We start from the raw sequence: 27,216 nt of genomic DNA, 5'->3' as shown, positions 1-27,216 counted from the left end.
ACTTAGGTAAGTTGTATTTGTTGCACTACTGCCAATGGGAGTAAGTTTTATCGCATATTGTGTTGTGTTATTAATTTGTTGACGTTTTGATGAATTGAAAACAATGTTAGGTACATTTTTAATTAATGAAAATGAAATCATACATAACTTACTACCTACTGCCTAATTTTAGTTAAACTTTACAAGTTAATTAAATAAAAGTCCAATACCAATTAATAATTTACCAATAAATATAATGAACTGTGTTTTGGTAAAACTATTATCCTCATACGATTTTGCCTCAGAGTACACACGGATTTACCCCGCACCTGGGGTAGATCCGTATTTTTCTCAAAAAAAGTAAAACGCAAATCAAACAAATTTAAAAAAAAAAAAAATAGAAAAAAGTTTTGAATAAAAGTTATAGACCATAAGTTTTTCTATATAAACCAGTTTAAAAAATTTAATTTCGTTAAAAATTACATGATTATAATCATAGTATTAAGCCATGGAAGCTTAACCACGGCTTAAGATAGAATGGTTGCACAACGAGTCATTATTTTGTGATCACCAATTGTTCTTATCAGAAATCTGTTAAAAGTTACGTTACACCGCTATCTAGTTGCTTACATATACATCATCAAAATTCTATTCTTATTTTATATTGTGGTATTCAAAAAGTACTAATTAGTAATTTACAAATTTTATGGATAATCCGATAATCTTTTAAAGTTTCAAACTCATCAAATTATAAAATGAAAAATTATTTCATAATAATAAGGTGCTTATAGTGCCTTCACATATGTAATAAAACTTTATATCCCAAAACAAATAAACACTAATTTAAAATTTACTATTTGGTAAATAGCAATGTGTGTAATAGCCTCTATACTATTAGTAAAAGATATAATATCTATCAGCAAATTTTAATTGCTATTTACTCCAATATTCATTGGGTCCACTGCGGGTTCTGAAGTTTCTGGTTCACACAATTTTAATGGAATTGCTCCCTTTCTTAATTTGTGTTTTTTTAAGCATATCTATAAATTAAAATAATACCTACAGACTACAACATATTTTAACACATAGGTACATAGTGTATTGAATAATATCATATCATTCATAATACAACAAATTCTTATTGTATGTAGCTCAATAAAGAAGTAAACTTATGGTGTACTTATTAAGTCCTTCACCAGACTCCCATGTGCTAATAATATCACATTCTTTAAAAAGTGAGGCGCACACTCTAAAACTTTTTTTAAATTTAATACCTAGAGCATCCTCCCAAAGTTTTTTTATTTCGTCCTCTTTAGGAACGCCAAAAAGAGTTTTGGACGCACAATGTGACTCGTGAATTGCACAATAATTAGGCATAATGACCAAAAAGGCAATAAACGTAATTGAATATTCACAAAACCAATTATCAAACACAGACTACAGTGATGAGATTTCGTTTAAAAGATAATACATAAACATAACATTGTCATTTAATTATTATATAGATAGAGTATGAGATCAGTGAATCGTGATTATAATAATTGAGTTACTTATTAACTCAATTATATTATATTTATTATTGAAAATGCAATAATTTAATATTATGGCGAGAAATGGGAATATTTTAATACTGTAGTACCAATTAACAACCACCAAGAGCGTTAGTAGTAGTTCACTTTTTCGTTTGTTAGATAAGAACTCTCGTATACCGCCTTCTATCATTGCGTAGTATAGCCCGATGTGCAACCATTCTATCTTAAGCCGTGAGCTTAACCATACGGTACTGCCCCGCCTTCCCCTACAATATACATTTTACGATAATAGGTTACAGGCTTACTGCTTAATAATGGTTTAAGTTTATAGTACAATTATGACACCTAAATTAAATTTATGATATAATATATAAAATTCTACATTTTAATTAATTATATGCTTAGTTAATTATAATTAACTAAGCATATTTTTAATGTTTTCTCGATCTTGAATTAGTGCTTTATCAAGATTTTTCACAATTTCAAGCTGGGTTTTTAAGTCACTATAAAAATTTTGACAGTGGGAAATCATATTATATTGTCCATGAGAATTTTTTCACATGTTTAAAATGATGCTATGCCCGCATGTGTAGTTGTCTCCGACTTACAAGTGCGCAACATAGCAATAATATTGTACGTTCAGCAGATCACGTTTAGCTCCGTTAGTTTAAAATGTAGAGTGAATTAAACGTCCAGAAGTGATGGTAATTCGTTTCTATATATGCTGGATATAATATCGACTTTAGGTAGTGATGAAAGTGTTATATTTGTACTTATTAGTTATTACCATAATCCACAGAAAGAGTAGTCATAGAAAAAACAATATTGGTGTTTGAAGTACATTTTTGATACCCTGATGGATCCCTAAGTTTTTCCATGACCGTCTTTTGGACAAAAACATGGCATTCTTTTCACTTGTAGGTAAGGCATATAGGTGGAGTATGAGAAATATTAAATAGGCTTGGGACTGGACTCTATCAAAATGCTCCAGAAATTAACCTTAGGCCGGTGTCATGTACAGTTTTGATTATTTTTAGATTCGAGAACAATATTAGAGTTTTAAAACTATGTATAAGGGATTTATAAGTAATTTAGAGGGATGATTGCATATGCTTTCAAGAGGTGAAGCCGTGTAGGCCAATATTATGTGGCATAGATATTTTTTAAATTTCATACAAGTGCGTTCTTCGATTGCACATGGAGTCGAATATGATACACGTTTTTTAATTATTAACCACATTTACATTAACAATAAATAATATCATTATAATTTTTTATTTTAATATTTCATGTCACTTTAAACAATTAATACATTAACAATTTAAATAATATTTAATAATTTTATATTCATATACATTTAAGATGCATTTATAGTTCATTATAAATTTATTTAGCTATGTGCCTACATCCAAAATTAAAATGTCAAACAATAATTATTTAATTAAGCATAAACATTAAATTTAAATTTAAAATAAATATACTATCTTCTGTTTAACTTTTATCCATTTACATAAAATACACCAGGAACATTATCAATCATATCATAACAGCCATTTATAAATTAATATTACTGTTTAAAAAAAAAGTACAAACAAAAGTATGTTTATATTTGTCTTTTTTTCTTATTTTGCTTCTAACTATTAAGACAGTTAGTTTAAATTTGTTCTTTACTCATCAAAATCCTATAAAATATTCAACAAATAGGAAATAAATTGTAATAATTATAATTATAACAGCTTCGCAAATAACGAGGTAAACCGACAAGAAATGTATATTATTTATTATAAACATGTTTGGTGTAATAATGCTTAAAATAATAAAAATAATAATCATGTTTAATTTCTATTTATTTATAATTTATAACATAATAATAGTAATATAAGGTAACTCTAATAGAAGTATTGAAAAATAAAAATAAATTATTAAAACAAGATTAAGCAAAAAAACACTTACACATAAATATAATAAAGTATTGGAGATAGTATTTTGTTCATTAACATGAATATAGTCTTTTTAAATCTAAGAGGTTATACTTTAGTAGAAAACCACAGAAGTCTTGTAAAGTATATTGCATTTTTAAATTTTTAAGGCTTATTTTTGTTCGATAATCATTTATGTAAAGGGCTGAATGAAAGTTGTGTGAAATCACGTACTGCATCTTTGAAAGATTCTGGAATTTCAGATTGATCATTTAGACGGCTGATTTTGAGCCTAAAATAAAAAAAAAATACATCAGTTGATTTAATACAGATTATTAAGATTAGATAAAATAATTACATGTTTACAAAAAACTATTTATTTTTATAGGATCAAAGAAGGTATAACCAATCTTTAAATAACAACGCAATAATATACAGTTAAGAGAACGCTACATGTCCATTTATTGACATGACATTTATTGTATCTATCTTACAAGAGCATAGCATAGCAAATTCAACACTTAACAGATCAAATTGACCTCAATTAGTTTAAAAATTTGAGTGAATTGGCTTCTTATAAAATTTAAAGAAAATATTATTATCTAGAACATATAGAATTTCCATTATATTTTAATTTTAAACTATGAATATTTTAAGATTTACAAATAATTTTAAATTTTAAAATACTCATTTTAAAATTAAAAAATAATAAAAAGCATAATATGAGATCCCTGATTATACTGTTTTTAAGTGAAAATAAAATGTTGTTAATGGAATATATTCCATGTTTCTTTGTCCAAAAATGAAATAAAAGTTTTTAAAAATATATATCAAAACCACTTAATTAAGTATAAGTCAAAAAAATTCATACAATGTTACTATATTTGCATTGGCTTGTTTTGTTGCTACTTCAAGTGGTTCAATGTTATCATGATCCCTAAGATATTGATTCGCTTTGTGTTTCAGAAGAAGACATACTTGTGCAGTATGGCCTGAAAAAAAAACCAATTTATCAATAAAAATTAACAAGATTTATTCAAATTATTTAATTATTTGACTATAAAATATAAATTGTATATATTGTAAATAACTGGCTATATTTTCCAATGCAATAAATATATTTGTAAAAAAATATTTATGCTATTTTCTTCTCATTTTAATATTAATATAATAAATAACCAATGGAAACCATTTGGTTAAACAAAAAAATTCTTTTTTAATAAGCTGCCCTTTAGCCATAGACATGACTTCAAAAAAAAAGTTATAAATGAGAAATCTAATAATAAAATTTTTTATTGAAAATGGTATAGCAGCATAATTTTTGTTGATGTGCCTGATAAGTTTTTGAATTGTTTATTTTTTAATAGTTTCATAAGCTAATTCAAACGCGATGGACAATCCGTCTATAGTTGATTAGATACATCACTAGGTATAAATCAAACATGGTTCAAACTAATTATAAAATTTATTTATAAAATAAACTCTCTAATTTTTTTTGATATCTCCAAAAATAATTTAAAATTTTCTCAAAATTGGATAAATTGTTTTTGATCAGCTGAATGAGCTACAAATTATATTCATCTCTCATATTTGCTTTAAGATATATATATATATTTTATTCAAAATCATAAATGCCACAATTTGAAGCATGATTTACTTCATCTGTGGGAGTACTCAATGATAATCATTTACATACAAAAGAAATTAATAATTCTACTAAATATTTCCCCTATTACTATTATGATATATAAGCTGTAATTATTAGCAACCAAATCATTAAATTCATAAATCTTAAAATTACTATTTGAGCACCTCAACGGGTTGGACGTTCTGGATTCAGTTGTGAATCGAATCTATAACATCCAAGAACCAGCTCAAACACAAAAAAATATTTCATCAAAATTGGTCCAGCTGTTTATAAAGAGTGTAGCGTCATATAAACATATTATCCCTAATATACAAAGTTATATAACTCAAAAACTAGTCTCACTTGAATTTTAATTAAGAATGTCAAAATGCTCAAAATAAATATCTATTGAAACGTATTCGCTTTTAGAGGGGGTTCCTATTCTTATTATCACAGGATAACCCTTAAGCAGTAAAAAACACAAGCATTTGAAAATATTGTCTTTAAATGTATTTGAGAATTCAAAAAATTAGAATTTAAATATATGCATAACTTAAGCATAAAAATAGGGTGAGAATATAGAAAAACCACACTGTATAAAGATAATGTATGCTGAGCAAGGATAATAAATTTACCCAATTGTGTAGCAAAAAACAGAGGAGTTTGACCATGATCATCTTGAATGTTTATGTCAGTTGCATTGAGTATTAAATACTCACAAGCCATCACAGAACCCTAAAATAATAAGCCACTTAATCATATATAAATTACAATTTAAGAAAAAGCAAAAATGTATTAATGTATCATGTATGTGAATAAATAGAATGAACCTTACACTGAGTATAGCTTGAAAGAGTGAAGTCCGTCCATTGTCATTTGGATTCTTCCAATTTTTGTCTGCTCCAGTTGCTATTGCATGACACATTACTGGTAGATTATGTGCAGCAGCAGCTCGGTAAAGCAACATATCAGGACTCAATGTAGATATATCTTCTTCTACAACTGTAAAAATTAATAAAAATTATTAAGCAATTAAAACGGTTTTTTTTAATATACTAACCATCTGTTCCATCATCACTAATTGTAGAATCATCATCGCTACTTATAACATCTAAAGATATGCTTCTAGTGTTGCCACCAATTACCATGACATTATCCTTTTTCTCATTTTTTACCGTAGATTGGGTTCCTCGTCGCCTTACTTTGCGAACACTCCATTTTCTTGGATTATATTCTTCCACAACCAATTCATTATTAGGTATTGGTTTTACAAATAAGCGATCAACATACTTATTTCGAATCCATTGTTCACGAATTGGGCTAAAATGTATATTATAATATCAATTACAATTTATTAAATTAACAGGGTAGCAATAAATTATAATTATAGACCTACCCAAGACATTTTGCTGAAGCACGTATAACTGTATCAGGAACATTATATTCATACACTTCATTAACAACAGAATTTCCAACTTCAGCCAAAACTTTCAAAATCTCTGGTTCCCAGTCATCAAGTGTTAATGAACGGACTTTACTATAATGAACGCCAAGACTACGATGTACACCAGAACATTCTAAAATAAGAAATTTTATTTATGTTTAAGAAAGAAAATGGTATAAAAATTTGCTGATAAAATGTTAAATATAGGTAGAAAATATATTAATTATATTCTTTAGTATAACATTAAACACTAACCAATACATAATGTAATACCCAAATTTATGCTAGCCCAATCTGGATTTGGTGCTTTACAATCGCAACACTTTTCATTACCAGGAATTTTAACGAGCACATCCAATGTTCTAAGTAATTAAAATTGATTTAATTTAAAAAAAATAATTAAATAAAACTTTTAACATCAAAACAATTTGTGTTCAAAAAAAAAAAATTACTTAGACTTTTTAATTTTTGGAATTTGAAATTGTTCATTCAAATCATTAGAATCATCATCATCTTGATTAGTTTTTTGTTGTGGTCGATTACGTATTGCATCTTCAATACCTTGTTGAAGAGCTTCTATCCACAACTTGTATACATACTCAGAATCAGCTTGTAAAATGTGACTTCTTCAAAAAAAGAAAAAAGCATTTATTTAGCTAGTTTAATTGGGATAAACATTTTATACTAGCACTTACTTAGTTGGAGATAAGACTTCAAAACAAAACCTTCGTTCTGAATCATATGCTGGCTTCACAGAACAAATTCTTAAATCATCTTCCATTACTGTAAATAGATTTTCACCTAAAAAATTACATTGAGGATTGATAAAACAGTTATAAAATTCTGCGTTAAGACAATGCATAAATATTATTGTTATTTCAGCCAACATAATATAGAGAAAATTAAAGTTAACTTAAGAATTTGTTTTTTTTTTTTGTTCATTTACTGTAAACTAGCTGAACCCGTTCAATTCGTAGCCCGTTAAAAATTCTATCTCTTTTATGGTCCATAGTTTATATTGTGTGTTAAAATTCATTTCATGTGATGATGCTATCAGTATATTTTTATACATAATGATAGATAGTGGTTAAAATATATTATAATCATACAATGATATTCAATTCCGTATATCATTATGTAATTCTCTTCGTTTTTTCAATATAATTTTGGCAATTTAAATATTCAATTCAATGATATTTAGGCATAACACTTTCTAACTTACCATATCTTCTGCCCATATGTCTAATAAAATTCTGTACCAAATTTTGTCACTGTTTAAGAATGTATATAGGACTAACAGATAAATATATATATAACCATCACTAATAACAGAACAATAATAACCTCTAATAATAACCGTCACTAAAGCAACCATTTATAAATAAACAAAAATGTCCATCCTAAAAATAAGTCCAGCTGCTCTCAAGAGCACTTGTTTGTTTAAATGGTTGCCTTTGACTACCAAAACATATTAATATTATTTATTTTATTTTTTACTGGGCAGATGGCGCCACTTTAATTTCATCACACCCTCATCATATTTCTCTAACCCGATAACTTTCTCAAATTTTTCATCCGTAAGAACCTTCTCCTGGCAAGTACGACTCAAACAAAAAAAAGAGTGCGCGAAATCGGTTCAGCCGTTCTCAATTGATGAATTGTTATACATTTTTGTCTCCATTTTTATATAGATATATTATTTATATACAACAAAGAAAACTACTGTTAATAAAATTACAAACCATTTCTTTTACGGTAAGCCAACTGATTATTCTTTAAGTAAAACCATCGTCTATTCCATGTTTTGAAAGCATTACTTGTTCGCTTGTAAAGGTAGCCTTCAATGCGTGTCACATCCTTACCCTTGACACCATTTTCACAATCACCATTTACCATAACTGTATCATGACTTTAATTTCAAAATAACATTTATTACAATTAAGGATAATGAATTGTTAACAATAATTATTTTATAAACATCAATTTTTAACCTGTCAACCAATTTGTGATGTTCACTCAGTTGATTTTCCATTTCAGTTGCTTCAGCAGTCATTGCAATTACCTCTTTGTTCAGATTTTGAATAAAATCTTGTAAGTCTTCAGTTAGTGTAAAACCTTGATGAAAATATGTACACCAAGCTTGAATATAAGATAATAACTAAAACAAGAAATAAATATTTTAATTTATAATTTATATGTTGAAAATTAATTATTAAAGAGCAAAAATTTCAAAATCAATTTTTAAAAAATTTTATTTTTCAGCTAATAGTACATTTTTAATCATTGTATTTATAGTAATATAGGGATGGATAAATATCCATGATTACATAATAAGTTTGTATGCATTTTTTTTTGCATGGCGCTATGCACGGGAGTAGGCACAAAGACCTAGTTAGGACGACTATTTGGCAGAATTTCTAGCGGCACCCGTATGTTTCTACTATGCCCAAGTGGTGGATGATGGCCTATCCCTCCAGATACTGCGACTGCCCTAAGAGAGGTGCTGCTCGTGACCAAGGCTAGAACCAGTGATGGTGAGCTTTGCAGTTGATGGCTTACTCAGCCACTCAGTCTCCCATTTGTAATATAAATAATAGATTGACAATTATCTGAATATCTATACCGGATTAATGACGCTACTGAACATACATTTTGATGTGATTTTTGTTCCAATTATTCATTGAATTTACTTTAAAATATTGAGGTAGGATTTGTGAAGGTTAAATGAAACAAAAGCATCCACTACTTTATTCATCTGCCATCAATGTAAATCAAATATGATCAATTTCTAATCATAGAGAACTGACTTTAACAACTGATTTTGTATGTAAATAATTAGCGTTTAATATTAAATAATATATTTTTTATAAAATGACTGGAAGTCAGTTCCAAATGTTAAAAATATTATAATTATCAACAACATTGTTAAAAAATAATAAAGTACATTTTATGCAACTGTTTTTCATTAAATTCAAGATTTAACAATAAAAATATTTTTGTATGTCATTAAAATGTTACATATGTGACTGACACATTTGACTAAGAACAACTTGTGTTATAATAACAAAAAATAAAAACTAATTAACTACTTACTGTTGAAAATATTTCAGGTTTTTTCCTAGTTAAGAGCATAGTAATACAATGCACATGATCCAAAGCAGCATGACGAAAAGCGCTTCTTGCTGATGCAACTTGACTTAGTAGTTCATCTGCTTCGTGTGGACGAGATTTTAATACCTGGGAATTTCTTAATAGGGCAGCGTCAAGCTCATATGTTGCCTTTTCAAATACATGCTTAGATTCTTTACTTGCTTTAATATCTCTAAAAAAGTAAATTAGGATTATATATTTTTAGTTACCATTATATTAATGAAATATTCTAAAAACTCACTCTTTGACAAATACTGTTAAGTTGTTCAAAACAGTCCGTGATGCTTGATCTAGGAAAGTTGTTAAAAATTTGTTCATTTCTTGAAGAGCATGAATTATTTTATTCAAATTTTTAGTGGATGATGTGTCATCGCGGAAACAAAGTCCCATTTCCCACAAACTATTTGCAAATAATGATTGTTGACTTACATATGTCTTCCCAGAATCAATCATAAGACTGTATACTTTTACAACCTAAATTAATAATAATAAATTATTTTAAAAGTTAAGGTGAATTGTGATACAAAGCAATCACAGTCAAAATCTCTAAAACAACATTATTACCTTTTCTAACCTATGTTCCAGTAAATCAATATTGGACTCATGACGATCAAGCTGTGTCCTGAAATAAAATATTTAAAGTATAAAAATAAATTTATATACTATATGATATAATTTATATAGTAAAAGTAATTTAGTATACAGATAAAGTACCTATAAGAAATTATTTTAAATTCCAAATTGATGAATTTTCCATCATACTTTTAAATATTAGTAACAAATGGTTAACATTGTATCTATTCAATTTCCAAAAATATTAAAAATTTTAAACATAATCAATTATTATATTTACCTATGTACAATTTAACCACAACTCAAACTTGATACCACAATAAATAATCAATAAACATTTTAAAGAGTTAGAATTCACTATGATTAAAGTAGGTTTGATAAATTTTTTTAGTTGTATTTTTCAATTTTTTTGAATAATGCTAAAAACTTTGGCATAACAAGCTTTTATATTTTCTGAGGTGGGTGCGTTGTCTATTTTTATCGACACCCTTCTTATAACCAGACTAAAAAAAAGTAAAATACTAAATGTACATAAATTATTTATCATGAACACTTTACTACTGACTTTCACATTCCTAAGTATCTAAATTCACTACCCCTCTTAAGTCTCATTCTTCAAAATAATACCTTTTCGACTGATTATAATTTAAAGTAGTGGACTTTTTCTTTAAAATATGTACCAGAATCTAAAATTAAATTTCAATAGGAAGTTCACCTTTTTGGTTTTTACAAATAATTTTATAATTTAACATTTTGTTAAACAATTACATTTAATTGGTATATTTAAATAATTCAATCAATCGGAATGACTGTTCTCTTTTGAAACACAGTATAGGAACAAAAATTAATATCATATAGGTATAAATAATAATCTTCATTATTAGAATAAAAATTACAATTCAATATATTGTTTCTTATTGCCTAATTCTAAAACATACAATACATGTATTTTTTTTACATTATTATTTCATTAAATATTTTAGATTACCAAATTATTTTATTTTTAAATATAAAATGTTTTAAGGTTCCCAACAAACATTTTAAGTGATGTTTGTGTACATAACTAATGGGATCAATTTTAAATAGGGAATGTTTGATGGTGTTTTTAATACAATAACTGTATAGACATAAGGATGAGTTCATATTTTTAAAATAAGTAATTTAACTACGGGAGAAATTAAGGTTTAGAATAAAAAATAAAAGTTCAAATGTTTCAAATAAATAAGTAACTGCATTGTCTACACTCTACTCTGAAACAGACCAAGAATATATGGTCCAAATTTATACATGTAAAAAGAATTATAGACACATTGTGTTAATTGAAGAATTAATTTATTGCATAACAATACAATATTATTTCATTAGTTTTTTTTAGTCATAGGAACCTACTTATATTATAAGTTATTTTGAATGTAAAATAAAAAAGTAGTAGGTACCTATTTGTGGATTGTCCAAGAGATAATCTTAATGATTTGAATATCAATAACCAATTAAATTTGTTTTAACTAAAACTTAGAAACTAGATTTTAAAACAATATAGACTGAATAGAGTGAATTGACCTCGTATAAAGAAATTTAAAGGCAAGAATTTTATATCCAAGACCACGTGGGATTTTTATTTTAATTTTGGAGTGAGTTATGAGTATTTTAAAGTTATAAACTTTTTGCACATCTTAAAATAGGTACTTATAAGGACACGAGAATATCAATTTATTAGTTTTAATCAAGGAAAACTGCAGTTAGAGATTTTAAAAATATAAGTAAGTATGAAATTATTTCTACGTTATGGCAGGCCATAAGTATTATTAGTGAATGTCAATTGTCAATCAGAATAATTATTTCAATACCTAGGTATTCTAATATAAATATCTCGTTTGAATGTTTTCAAAATAATTTACAATCCAATGATATCAGTCTTAAATCGGCATAAAATTATTTGGACCCACCAACCCTAAGGAAATAATGGCTGGTGACTTACCTGAAATTGGGCGAATCCTGCAGGCAATTGCTCACCGAAATGGTTTGCATCGTGATGGTTTTCCAATCGGCAGCGTCAAAACAGCATCATAGTCGTCGTTGCGTGGGTGGGTGGGTCCGTGGCCGCAGGAAAGCGACGCGGACTACAGTGAAAACGCCAACGGATTATCGCAATACCGCGTCCGGCCGCTGTAGTGGCGGTGACAACAAAACGAGCCACGGGGAGAGCAGAATATAGATAACAGGCGCCTCACCCAACACACCGACACCGCAGTACGCTAGCACAGTGAGTAACGAGTTGTACTGAGGAAGTCCGAGAGTACCGAGTAGTGACTAGCGACTACGAATCATCGTGCCACTATCTCGCCCGCTGTCACCGCGCCCCGACCCACCGCCGCAAAATGTGCGCCGTTATCGTGTACGTCGGTGTGTGTGTGTGTACGCAACACACGAGTATACCCGCACCACTAATGCACTACCAAACTATATTATTACTATTATTATTATACAATACGAAATAATAATAATGTTATTTACAATATAGTACGCATGCGCGTTATGAAAGTAGGTTCTACGTTATTGTTATTACTATGTAGTAACGCAAAAAACCTATATAGTATAATATAGAAACAACCAGCCCACCGACGACGTCGGTGTCGAGTTCACGGTGCGCCGTCGTCGAGCCGCCGCGGATAAGCCGGACGAGTGATCGGACGGGTGTTTCGTTCTTTGATTCTTTCCACGGCGTTGGGTGGGTGGCGGCGGGTGCACCACACCACCACGGATACACCTGCGCGCACGGCGCACGCGAGACGGGCGATGGCCTGCATCTCGAATTCTCGACCGTGCCCGTGTTCAAAGACATTATTATTATTTTAGGCGCCGTCGCGAGAGTGCGGCGGCCCTGGGCCCCGTTAGTGACGGTGCTCGCTGGGTTACGAGTTACGATAAACTTGCAGATCTCCCACTCCCCCGGCCGGCGGAGACCACAATCCGGACGGAGCTCCGCCGAAGTGCGAAATTGCTATGTAAATGTAACGCACCCGCTCGGCGGTTCCGAATCGCGTATTATTATTTTTGCCTAATACCTATCGCGTCTTCTTTTTAACCAAAACGTCCAAAACTGTGTCACTGAACTGTATTATTAGTGTGTTACGCGATGAATGAAAATAGTACCTATGAAATGCAATAATAATGAGGAAACAATGAAATTATGTACATGACGAGAGCGCTGTTGTTATAACATATTATTATGAACTTATAGCGCATAACTTATAACTTATGTTCCGCATAAGTACTATACAACACGTCAACACCTATTATATTTAATGTAAACCCAAGAGCGCCGCCATTTGAGGCGGACAGGACTGTCTATAACCTTCTCATAGTGCCTACAAGCCAGAGGGGCCTAGGGACCGCAATCCCCTCCCAAGACCATTTAAAAAACAATTTATATTACTTGTTAAAAAAAAAAAAATGACAAAAAAAATCATATTAAAATGTTGACTATTATGTGACATGCATAAAGTATGTATAGATATAGCCTTAGAGTATGACAGTATATACGAATATACGATGTACCAGATGAATGCTGATGAAGCTATGATAAGGCTAAGGCTATAAATAAACTATAAAATATACCATGATGACATGATGTGATACTATGACATTATTATTTTATGTTCAAAACTTCGAAAAATGAATTGCGTATCATATATTTTTGTACGGATTACGGGAAATACTTTCAAATAGGTACTCAGAATATTATCTTGATAAGAATTGTTATAATTTTATTCTATAGATAATTTTTTTGTTATAAAGTTTTGTGAAATTAACTTGGCCCCCTACCAACCAAGGCTCTGGAGCCGCCACGGCCTACAACCTAGCCGCCCGACGATTTTATGAGCTGATTAAATTGTTCGACGAGGGCCGTGGCCTAGGTTTTTAGACCATACCTAAAGTTTAGGCCTTAGCCCTTAGGCTTTAAATATGAATCGTTATATATATTTAGGAATACGCCATGTATAGGTAGCACTATTATAAAAGCTGATCGATTTAAAGAACTTAACATTATATCTCATTTTTTTTGTTTCGTGTAACCATATTTATTAATAATCTATACAAGCTAAACACTCAAAATAAAAATGGTATAGACAAATAATTAGTATTTAGATTAAAATACAATGTTAAATGTTAGTAATTGTAATAATAGTAATAACAAAAGTATCTACATACGAGTATACTATGTATTAATTTCAAAACAGTTTTCACAGAAGTAAAAATATAAAATTTAAAAGTGAGGTCCGAATTATTAGTGATTGTCAATATTCTACTCGGATAATGCTTAATTTTGATTGGAAAATCATACATAAAGGAGGAATGAATGAAAAAGTACTGTGGAATATATATTTCATAAATGTATAATTTATGAATTATAAAATAAATAATTGATTTTACTAATTATACTGTTGGTTACTAAAATATTGTATAATTAAACAAATAAAATATTTTCGTCTCTACATGAATATAGCAAAATAAGTGTCCAGCATTTTTGCGTAATAAGCTTTAATGATTAAGTGATTTGATCTATTATTAAACTTATATGTGAGTATTAGATAGGTGCTTTCTCATTGATTTTTTGCAATATATTCATTTTTAACCCTTTCAGTCCCGACTTTTTTTTTTTTGGAAAAAAATTTTTTTTTCATTATTTTCTTTTTATTTACCGTATTTATGAGTGATCCTGTGAATTAAAAAATTTTGGCACACTTATTTTCGGAGAATTCGTAATGTACATTATAATGTACATTGGGACTCAACGGTATAAAAATAACATACTTTAATCGAACGCTACACATTTATGTTTTTATTATTTTGAGATCTAAAAATGTAATTTCCTCCACAATATTTGTGATATAATGTGTACTCGTATAAATAAATCATTTTATCATCTAATCCAATATTTTTAAAACAGATATCTATATTGTAATACTAGCTATTAATAATAACTAATAATATATAAATGTTTTATTTAATGCATATTTATTATTTATAGATACCTATAACAAATATTATTTTTAGCCGTACTATATCTTTTACTATATAAGTACTGAAATTAAAAACAAGTTTAAAATAAAAATAATATAGTAACAAGTAACGACGGAAAATAACAACAAATCGAACGTCAAACTACTAATAGCAATAATAGCATTATGACGTTCACGTCGCCCGTTAGTCCGTCGCGCCTCGCGCGGTCGTGTTGAGCCGACGAGTCCCAATGTACATTGTAATGTACATAAATAGTACCTTCTATAAACTCCGTGGTATTGTACGTATAATAACGAAACCGGTGGCAAAACATCAATAAATATATCAAGAATTGATAAAAAAAATGCACAACATTTTAAATTATCACATACATTCAGGAGGGAAAAAAACATATCGAAAAATAATCAGGTTATGATTATCATATTTTTTCCCTTTTGCAGTTGAATTTAATAATGTTGGTAACACTTATGTAAGATATTATATTTTATTCTGATTCTACACATTATAACGAATTCATAGACAACACGATAACGAACGTAGCGCTTATCATTATTTAATTATCAATTATAAAAATGTATGTACATTATAATGTACATGGGGACTGAAAGGGTTAAATAAGTTTAATGAGAATTTTTGTAATATTTTACCTACATTCATACTATAATGTAAATATATAAACAAGACAAACATAACAAATGCGGATGTAGTATTCTCTTGATTAACACATAGGTAATCTTCTAGCTTGGTAAAAAAATGAAGTATTTTATTTTTTATTTATTGTTTGAAAAAAGAAATTTAAGAAATCGAGTACACAATTTTGAACTAATATATGCAAAATTATATGTATGTAAATTGTAAATACAATGTAAATCAGAATTAATCCCTAATGGCCAGTAGTCGATGTAATGAAGACCAATAAAAAAAATAAATAATTAATTTGTAGGTAATGAATACCTAACCGAATTGGAAAATCCTTTTGGACCCACTTACATAAATTTTTACATGCCCGCATCTATAGAGTCAATTTTGTTTTGTGTTGTTTGGAAGTCGAATCAATAACAATCATTATTATGGGTTAAATGAAAACCTTCATAATATTGTTGCTAATAAATATTTAGTACGTTTTAGATTTTGAGTGAAGCGATAAATGTATTGATTTTACAATGAAGTTTTTTTTTATTATTTTCAATTTTGTCTCTGTCATCACCTTTTTTTTTGAGGTGGTGAAAATCGATTTTCAACTTTAAGGGTGGTTTTAGGTAGTAAATTGAATTTAATTGGCACTTTTGGAAGGGTCAAAGTAAAAAATAACTTTAAAAAATAACGAAGAAAAACAAAAAAAAAAAAATAACGAAAAACTAAAAATCTCATCAATATATATAATAATCACAATTTATTCTTATATGGAAATTCTAAGTTAGACTTTATATTACTCATTTATTTGAAGGTCGTAAACTCCCAAATTAATTTCACTCTTATAAGATCATCAATCATCATCTAATATCATTAATAATTAAATTAACACGTGGTATTATATACGAAGACACTATAGTTATGTATGTATCTATGAGTCTATGTCTTCATAAAATTATATAAAGAACTTGACTATAAATAAATTATATCTTAGTTGCCTGCAGAATATTGTACCAACCTATACCTAAATATTTCTGGAACTGTGAATTCTTTTTTCGAATAATATTAAATTTATGCAGTATAAAACCTCAATTACTAAATTTGTTTTCTTATCTCTTGAAATGTTTTTAAGTTGTATTTGACTGTTTGAGGTATAAAACTTGAAAACTACATAAGGAAAAATTATTTATTTTTATTCCCCTTAGTATGTATTCGAGTTATCGACTATTTTATACGCAGCATAATACAAGAAAATGTATCTATGTAGAAGATTAAAACTATAATTTATAAGGGACTGAGGGAGTGCCTATGTACGCACACTATGTATACATATATAATGTACCCATATATTATTATATTCTATATGATATATAATATATTTAATATGGTATATACTATTATACTAATATCAATATTTGTGTGTACCAAACTATACAGCATTACAGTCTACGCCCTATTCCATATATAATAGTCCTTCCGGCATATTTTGTGTTAAAACAATATATCAACAAATGAACAAACGAAAGCTTAGTATTTTTTTAAAAAATTAAAATACTAAAAAATTATTCTTTTCAAATCTCATAATTAAAACCAGATATTTATTGCTATTTCAAATTAAAGAGTATGCACATGCGCATATAATTTATAATATAAAATGAATCGCAAAATGTGTTGGTAAGCGCATAACTCAACAACACCTGGACTAATTTGGCCAATTATTTTTTTTTAATGTTCATTGAAGTCCAAGGATGGTTTTAACAGCGAGAAAAATTCGAATAATTGCTGGGAAGACCCTAAAAACAGCCCTTTTCTTTTTAAAACAGCCCTTAGGATAATATGGATGATATAATATTGATATCGTCTCCATGGCAATTATTTGTGAGCTCTTTGTTAATGAACGATTATAATCATAATGATTTGGTAGATGAACAATTTACAATGCCATTACATTTTTTATTCATTATTCGTGCAGGTATGTATATATTATTTAAAGACGTACATTTTTACTAAAAAAGTTGAAAATTGAAACATCAACAAACTGTCAATATGTCGTATAAGTGTATTTTCTTGGATTTTCTGTCCTTCTCTACTGAGTTTGCTTTTGTAAACTGATACACGAATTAAATTCGTACATCATGTTTTGTGCAGAGTGTTAAGTTACCTATGATCACTAATTATTGCATGTGACACAATAATTTATATTTGATATGCCTCCAATAATATACGACGAAGCAATTTAGGTAGAAAAACCCGAAATGCTACAAACCAAGGTAATTACCGATCTAACCAAAGTGCACAAGAACGTGACGACCGAAATGAACATGAAAGAATTCGGATATCACAAACGCGTGAAGCGCGATCGCGACATTCAATAATCGCGCAAGTTTGAATCGAGCTGTTTTCAGTTACGATGTGTCAATTGACTAAAGTAACTACCGCTGTGTTGTTATTGGTTTTATGAACTCGGTTTGCTCATATTGTAAGGCTTTGAAATACAAAAACGAAGCAAATGGATTGTGTTGCGCAAATGGTAAAGTGAAATTGATACCATTAAATCCACCACCATGAGCCATTGTTCTCATTGGTTTCAGGAATAGGCAAGGGCTAAAGTGGGGGGGACGCAGGAGGACTCAGTCCTATTACCTCTGAGGCTCTGACGGCGGTTAAAAAGCGTCCCCTTTAACAAATTAGGATTTTATACATTAGACATTATACCTAAAATTATATATGGAGACATTAGTCCCCTCTGGATTTTTTCCCCACTTTAACCTCTGGGAATAGGAACAGATTCCAGGGTATTTGTGGTATTAATCTGGAAAACCCATGTTTCTCACATGGTCGATTGTATGTTGCTTGTTCCCGTGTTGGAAAACCATCAGATTTGTTTGTCTATGCGCCAGGTAATCAAACAAAAAACATCATATATCACAAAGTACTCTCATGAAAATAAAACTGATTTTTGTTAATAATTATGATTGACATGATTAACAGTAAAGCGATTACTTACTTTTAATTGCTTATATGTTTTATTTAATTATTTTTTATTCACACCGCCCTATCACCAGGGTGACGGTTCTGTTCAGGAGAATTTTTTGTCCCGACAAGACGAGTACGGTGACGGGGACGAGGTGATACAAATTAAATTAAATAACAAATAAAATTGAATAAAGTTTGAGTTATATGGAGATGGTACATTTAACGGGCAACGAAGTGCACGGGATCAGCTAGTTTATTAAAAAATATAAGCTACACTCATCGGGAAATTACAAGATAACATATCTATATAAATAATTAAAATAATACGATAATTTAAAGTTATGCTTAAAAGTTAAGAGAAGTAGTAAAAATAATACGTCACATTATAGTAACTCATCATCACTAATCTAGCAATAAGCATTATAATAGTCGGTCACATAGGCTATGACATTTACTGATTTACAATTTGGTGTAGACCATCACACCTATATCGATGACTTTTATTATTCAGTTACTTGTTTTTTAAATTGTTTTAGAAAAATATATATCGTGAAGCAAATTTTTTATATTATAGAAAACCAATATACTATGACCTTAGAATTTGATAAAAAATTGAGTTATATTAGTTATATCTATATGTTTTAACGTTTTAAGACTGAATATGTATATTCTAAAATTGGTTATACATTGGTATCGTAATTTAAGAATATTTATTTATTTTAATTTTTTTTTAGGTTTGCGTTTGTCTAAAAAACACATTTTGTATTGGTTATAAAATTAAAGATATCATAGTATATATTAAATTATTAAATATTAATATTATATAAGAATAAATTACCTGACTAAATTAAAAGAAAAATTCATTAATTTATTCATTTTAGAATTCTCTGTGAAATTATTTAAAAATTATGATACTATGTTTTAAAACACCTAAATAATTTTGTTTTTATTATTTAAAAAAATTTTAATTTTAAGTCATATTTTCTTATACGTAATTGCAATAATGTCAATAATAACCATAATATCATCATGTCTTGTAAGCTTGTAAAACATGTAATTTACATGTAGGTAATAAAAATAACCATTCTATTCGATTAAGCTAGTAGTTACCTATATATATAAGTAATAAAAATAAAAATGTATTGTTTGTATTTTGTAGGTACACTATAAACCATTATGGTTCTACGTATTTAACTACATATAAATCATTGATATTTATATTATGTTATTACTTAATTCGTCAGAAATAAAATTATTATAAAAAAAAAATTCTACACTTGTAATTTTAAAACAATAAATATGTAAAAATATTGGTTTTTATTCTTTTTATGTGTATAATACATTAGTACGTAATAGGTAGGTAGGGAAGCATAATATTGTACAATTCACAATAAAATATTATTAAATTACAATAGGTAAGGTCAATATGTTTTTATTTATAATTCTAAAAGTTGCTTCGAGTGCTTCGACTATAATTAACTATTCATATTATAAAATATACGAATAATAGACAGTAATCGCCAGTTTGGTAATAGTATAGTTTAGGTTAGGTTAGTTTTTTGCTAACACAATATACATAAACAATTTAAAATTTAAATGTTTAATGAATATATTACCTATATGCTACCAGAAGTCTATTTCAATCCATGTATTTTGTTTCCAAAAGATAAATCCTAGTTAGAGATGTTTATCATATTATGTGATTATTTGTGGAAAATAATTATGAAGCAGTCATCCGATTAGTAAGACTTCCGGACAGGTGCATTCGCTATATAGAGCTGTTTAGTCTTTCCTGTCTTGGATTATGATTTGAAAAGAGAATTTTTAATGCATTAAAACAGAATGGCCGGTAGAAAATATATAGCTAAAATACTTTAAAAAACTAAAAGAGTACAAAGACGCCTATAAGTGTACCTACTCTACTACTCTAGTATAATAAGTATAACATCACGGTTAATTTAAATACCTACCTACTATAATAATTGTCATTTGTAAACTGTGGGTATGCTGTATACTGTGTATACCTTCCTATAACAGCTATATAACCCTCTTAAATACGTTATGAATGATAGATTCATTATTTTTTTGTTGTACTTACAATTCCAAGTATACTGCAGTAAGGCAGTAAACAATAAGCATGTAAAAACGTACTAAAATACTAAATGGACAGTCAACAAGCAATAGCCATGCAATAATGCAGTTTGTGATCTATATATGCTTAAACGCGTAGACTACAGAGTTTAAATTAAATATTTTTTTAATTATATAACTAGAAAAATTATTTAGAGTACCTACTTATATCTAGTTAAAAGTCGAAAGTCGAACTACTAATTACTATGATGATTAAGTATACTTTTTAGGTATACAATTTAAAGAAGAAATATTTAATGTTATTTGAGTCCATAGTTTATAGGTAGGTACTGATGATTTAGATTGGATGATTATTGATTACTTACTATAATAAACATTAATAACGCATAAAACAATTAATAAAATTTATTATACACAATTATAATTATTAGTATTAGTATAAATTATAATTATAAGTAGGTACTACACATCCGATAAACCTTTTTGGGTATTTTAAAAACTTAAATCTTAAGTTTATAAATTATGCATTATAATAATTATAGATGCGTGCACAGGAGTTTTCAGCGGATGTGAGGGGGGTGTTATTAGTAATAACTAATTATAGGTATAATGAATTGTAGGGTTAGTTACAATATTATTTATCATAGAAGTGAAGTGTCTGACGTGAAATTATATTATTACAGGGTTTAGAATATAAATTTTAAAATACAATTTATAATTTTTGGTGTTTAATTTATTTATACTAAACGGTTACGTCTTAACACTCTTAACCGGGACTTTAAAAGGGTCTAAATGAGACGACCGATACCGAAGTCTTACACTAGTGACCAAGAAATAAATTAGGGGATTTATTGGTTAATGGGAGAAACACTAGGTACATGATTCTGTTAATTATACCAATATTAATCGTAAATCAATTATTCCTAAATGCAAACTTAGATCGTTAGATCATTTAAGTTATACGATCACTATGAAGCTAATGAGCTAATTAATTTAGATAGGTAAAAAGGTACCTTGGTGGTTTGGTATATAGATCATGTAGGCACGTGGGCTTATAAGGGCGTAAACTGCAAGCACGATAACTGATAAATTAATAGTAGTAAGTAATAAGCGCCTTCTTAATTTGTTTTGAGCTGATTTAAGTCACAAAAACTTTTAGTCTTATATTGTTCATTAATTTGTCTTCCCCAGAACGTCCAGAACCAAATAAGCCTTATAGACAGTGGCGCAACTAGCACAAAATCTTAGGGGGGGGGCTATAGCCCCAACTCAATATTATACCAAAATTAACCCGTGGGGGGCTATGCCCCCCCAACGCCATCTTAAAATTAAAACACCATTAATACCAACATTTACTTTTAATTATATATTTTATATGCATCGTGAAATAATTATTGACATTTGACATATTATATAAGATTCATTTTTCTTTTGTTGATGCCTGTGAATTGTTCCAAAATGACCTCGGGATCAATTTCTATATCTTTTTCAATATTTAATATCGATAAATTACAAAATCTATCTTGCTCCATTGTAGATCTTAAGTACGTATTTATTCGCTATATATACCCGTAAGTCGTAACAGATTTTCAGTGATAATCGCCAATTAACTAGTGCGTACATAATACGAACTATAAAAACTTGTATCATAGAAAAGATGAAATATGTCGAGTATAGGACTCTGGTATATTAGCCACTATTTATAGAAAGGTAGGCAATATAAAATAATTTTAAACTTTAAAAACTTTCCAAAAAAAAAAAATAAAAATAAATACAGCTGAATTTTTAAAAGTTTATTAATATTTTAAGAATCAATCGATTTTTTTTTTTTGGGGGGGGGGGCTAAGCCCCCCCAGCCACCCCTAGTTGTGCTTATGCATATAGAATATAAATCTAATATCTCCATACGGTCAAACACACGAATATCGTTCTTATTATGTTCTTATTATCTCCCCCATTCCTATCGACGATTCCGTGTTGTACTACGCCACCACCACTCCTACCACAGAACAATAGGAAGAAAATTGCTTAAATGACCTTGGGCATAAACTAATTAGCAATTTAAATATAACACATCGTACAAACCGATCGCCACTTGCACCAAGAGAAAAATCTTTATACAACTAAATCACAACGAACATTTCACTTTCCTTAATCAATAGAAATTAATCTTAAGCTCCCTTCTTGTTGCTCTATTTTCCCTAATATTCAAAATCTCACTTCCAACACTTCCACTTTTTAAATTTGTAATAGTCTACTGTTAACTATTTAGGTATCATATTTCAAACTTATAATAGAATTTAGCATTTAATATGCTAAAACATATTTTTTTATAAACTGTATTTTCAAATTGGTATAGGTATGCTTATACCTCTCTACAATAATTAAATCTCAAATTTGGTCAGATAAATTTGATTTACCTATTATAGTTAGGCTATAACCCCCAGAAAATTGTAAGATAATAACAAAATGTATATTAATAAATCATTTTTAGCCTTTAGGTACAACATTTATCAAATATTAATTTTCAATCCCCATCCATCAAAAAAAAAATCTGGATACACCATTTAGTAATATAATTAATATAATAATAAATACTCAGAAAAACACTGATTACTACATAGAATTTAAATTTATTTTTCTTAATATTATATTATTCTTATCTATATATAACCAGTAGGTACCTAACTATTACTAGGTACCTAATTTACTTACCTACTATAAATACTGAATTAAAAATTTTTTTAAATTCTTTTACAACATATAAACTTAATAATAGGTAAGTTAATTGATTATAATTAACCAAACTATACTCAATAAAACAATCCCATTACTATAGTAATTATGTATTAAGTTTAAACTATTTTGACAGGTTGAATATAGGCTATAATAATAGGCTGGATTACCTACATAATAAGCTTTTACACTTATATGTGGATTGTGGAATGAATTTATTGTTTACTATTAGATAGCAATAAATAAAATGAACTAATAAAAAAGGAAGTAATTGTAACAAAAATGAATAATAAACATAACAGGTAATATTATTTAAATTGTACTTAAAATACACAATCTATAAATTTTTTAAATTTTTTACAATGAGTGTATGAGACGGTATGTTATGAATTACACATTAGTGACCAGTAAGAAGAAGCCATGCATCAGTGTCACTTTTTAACTTGATTTATCATAATTTAACAGCAAAAATATTAATTAAAAAAAAATTTTGATTCAAATTTCAATTATTATTTAATGAGAACACATTTAATATATCCTTCAGTAGGTAGGTATGGGATTAGAATAATCAGGGATGAAAAAGTTCTTTTCGAAGAATTGGTAATGTCAGAGCTAAATAAAGAAATGTATATGTACCTATTTAGAAATAAATGAAATAATTTGTTGTTAATGTTTCAATTCTATAGGTAAAGTTTTTGTTAATAATTGCTTGTAAACGATAATGTGGTATTATAATAGTATAATACAAGATGCAAAAAAAAAAACTATATTGTTCAATACAAATAATATTTATTGATGATATGTTAGTAGGTAGTAGGTACATGGTTATGATAAATAAATTATAATAAATTATAAAATGTATAATATATGAATTATATAAAATATAATGGATTAATAGATGGGTATATTTAAATGTTAATAGTCGCCTCAATTTCTAATTTCTATGATTGTTTTGGAAAGATTTTAAGATGATATTACAATTTAATATTTAAGGTGAAAAATGGTGCAATTTTTGTTGGTATTAAATTTTACGATTAAATACCAATTGCCTTTTTGTGTCGCATAAATTACCAAAATTAATATTTAGATGTGGGATGTGACACAAGTTATATTTTTTTGTGAATTGTTTTTGGCACTAATTAAATTTAAGCAAAATATACATTTTTTAATTAAAATAACCTAAAGTTCTTGTAAAGCTGAAAATAATTATATTTATTTATTTATGAATGAACGGGCTAACAGCCCAATAGTACAATACAATTTGTAGTAATGAAAATGAATATTATAACAATAAATAGGTAAATGCCAAACATATATATTAGCTTACATTAATCAGATGATTGGGAGTAAGACACTTTATCCAAAAAAATCATTACATACCTATAGTATTATTGACTAAACTTTCTTAGTTCTTACCTATTTATAACATATAATAAATATTATAATATTGATAGATTCTAGGTCATTGACTCACTCATATTTGATATACAATGTAGTAAATTAGTTACATATATAATATTTTAACATACAGGTATAATTATATCAAGGTAGTAATATATTACATACCTATATATTATGACTAACGTTTAACCAGGTATTTCGTACATGACATATGAATTACATATCTATGTAAATAATATTATACACATTACACGTGCAGACGGCAGCTCTAATTATACCTATCTAACTACCTATTGTTAATAATTGTGTATAAGTTATCATATAATCAATATAATATAATAATGCAAGCTAATCATGGCATCCTAATGACAGATAGACAGTTATATATTTTATTACATTACCTATATAATGTTTTTATAAAAATATTTAAAATATTTAATCAGTACGTCTCTATTATATTGAATCTATTACGACGGAATTTGAGAAATATTGCTGCAGCAGATTAAATTTGATAATAATAATTTACGTCAATGGATAGCTATTTTTCAAAGTAATATAGTAATAATTAATAATATATTAGGAAGGTAACTGACATTAGACACAATACACTCTATACTATTGTTCTAGGTATAGGTAATATAGGAATAGATCTGAGTTAGGTACTACTTTAGAAGCATACTTTGGGAAGGTATATGCCTTGTTATATTTAGATCAGTCATAAATCATAATGGGTGTTTTGTATTTTATATTTCATGTTAAATAATATGTATGTAATATAAAAAACTCACATTTTAATGGATATCTTTAATAGTAAGTAATGAAAAATAATTCTACCTTCTATAGTCTTTACTCATGGGGTACCTTATGAAACTGAAAAAAACATAGGTTGTTACAATTAGAAGTTAAATCTTGAGGATGCTTAATTAGCTAAATTAGGAAAATACTTATAACTAGGATATGGTAAAAAAAAATATAAAAAATAAGTAAAATGTCCTAAAAAAATACAACTTAATGACTTATAAACACACAAATTTGAACAGATTTCTGTATGTACAATATAATAATATTGTTATTATAACTTAAAACTTATAGAAATCACATCATCATAAAAAATGTATCTTATAAAAAAAATATTTAAATTTAAGAAAAAAACTTCTAGTCTTCTCATTCACATAGGCACCAATAGTGTTTGAAATCTGGGGGGGGGGGTAGCTGTAGCTCAGATCAGGAAACTGAATACTCTTTTGATGCTTTTAAATTAAATAATGTGTATCATGTAGTAAAATCATCTGTTTTTGGGGGGCTATAGCAATTCTTAGAGGGCCTAAGTCCCCCTATTTGCGCCTATGCTCATTCATCTTCTATTTTAACCTAAAAATATTTTTAATTATTCATAAATAATCATATATAGTTGAAACGTATTTTAGTTTTTTTTTTCACCTGTTGATTATCTTTGTTACACTGAACAATAACATGATGCTTAATATTTTCAAACAAAATCTTCTAGTTATCCGCGAATGTCGTAATGCATATTAAAAACTTAGTTCGTCATCACAAGAAGTCATTGGGGCAGCTCCACTGGGGCTAACTTCATACATGCCATATCATCTCCGGTTAATTCTTCAGATATACCGTCTCGAGTTTTTATATTTCCCTCCACAATATTGGAAATATTTTTCATTGCTTTATATCCTTTATTTTTTTTTAATTACATTTTCAAATTTTTTTATTATGGCTTTCCCTATTTTACTCTTATAGTCTTATCTATTCCTATTTAATTCCTTACCTTTTCAATAATACCGATTGCATCAGCCAACAATAATCCAGATGTTTCTAAATTAGTTATTTATTTCGGTGAATTACTATATAGTTTGCTTTTATAAACGCTAGATTTCATTTCTAAATATTATCGGCCAATAATGTTTGTGCATTTTCAATTGCAACAGCGTCGTCTTTATCCAATTCCACTATAATGGATTTAATCAATTGGTAATTTTCACAGTTAGTACCTAGTATGTAGTTGTCATTAACCATGTACCCCACTTAGTTAATATTGGTTGAGTTGGCATAAGTATTTCTGGTTCCATTTCTTTAAATTTTAGTACTCGAAATGAACATTTTACAAATATT

General features: G+C 28.1%; 1 protein-coding gene across 1 annotated transcript; it reads right to left on the bottom strand.

The window, feature by feature from the left end:
* Positions 1 to 3,340: 3,340 nt before the first annotated feature.
* On the bottom strand, positions 3,341 to 12,651 carry CenB1A (Centaurin beta 1A). The gene is made up of 15 exons (XM_089217867.1): positions 12,203 to 12,651; positions 10,216 to 10,273; positions 9,893 to 10,125; positions 9,595 to 9,823; positions 8,493 to 8,659; positions 8,244 to 8,410; positions 7,197 to 7,302; positions 6,954 to 7,127; positions 6,757 to 6,863; positions 6,454 to 6,634; positions 6,118 to 6,377; positions 5,893 to 6,059; positions 5,693 to 5,792; positions 4,302 to 4,422; positions 3,341 to 3,722 (listed from the first exon to the last, which is right to left on the bottom strand). The coding sequence occupies exons 1-15, from the start codon at positions 12,250 to 12,252 to the stop codon at positions 3,620 to 3,622; spliced, it is 2,223 nt and encodes a 740-aa protein (XP_089073993.1). The 5' UTR covers positions 12,253 to 12,651; the 3' UTR covers positions 3,341 to 3,619.
* Positions 12,652 to 27,216: the final 14,565 nt, after the last annotated feature.

Source organism: Diuraphis noxia, unplaced genomic scaffold (genome assembly GCF_037042655.1).
Source record: "Diuraphis noxia isolate RWA-SAM2 unplaced genomic scaffold, SU_Dnox_SAM2 contig0001, whole genome shotgun sequence".
NCBI classification, from domain to species: Eukaryota; Metazoa; Arthropoda; class Insecta; order Hemiptera; family Aphididae; genus Diuraphis; species Diuraphis noxia.
The sequence above is the reverse complement of the archived record's forward strand: the minus strand, read 5'-3'. Positions and strand labels throughout refer to the sequence as shown.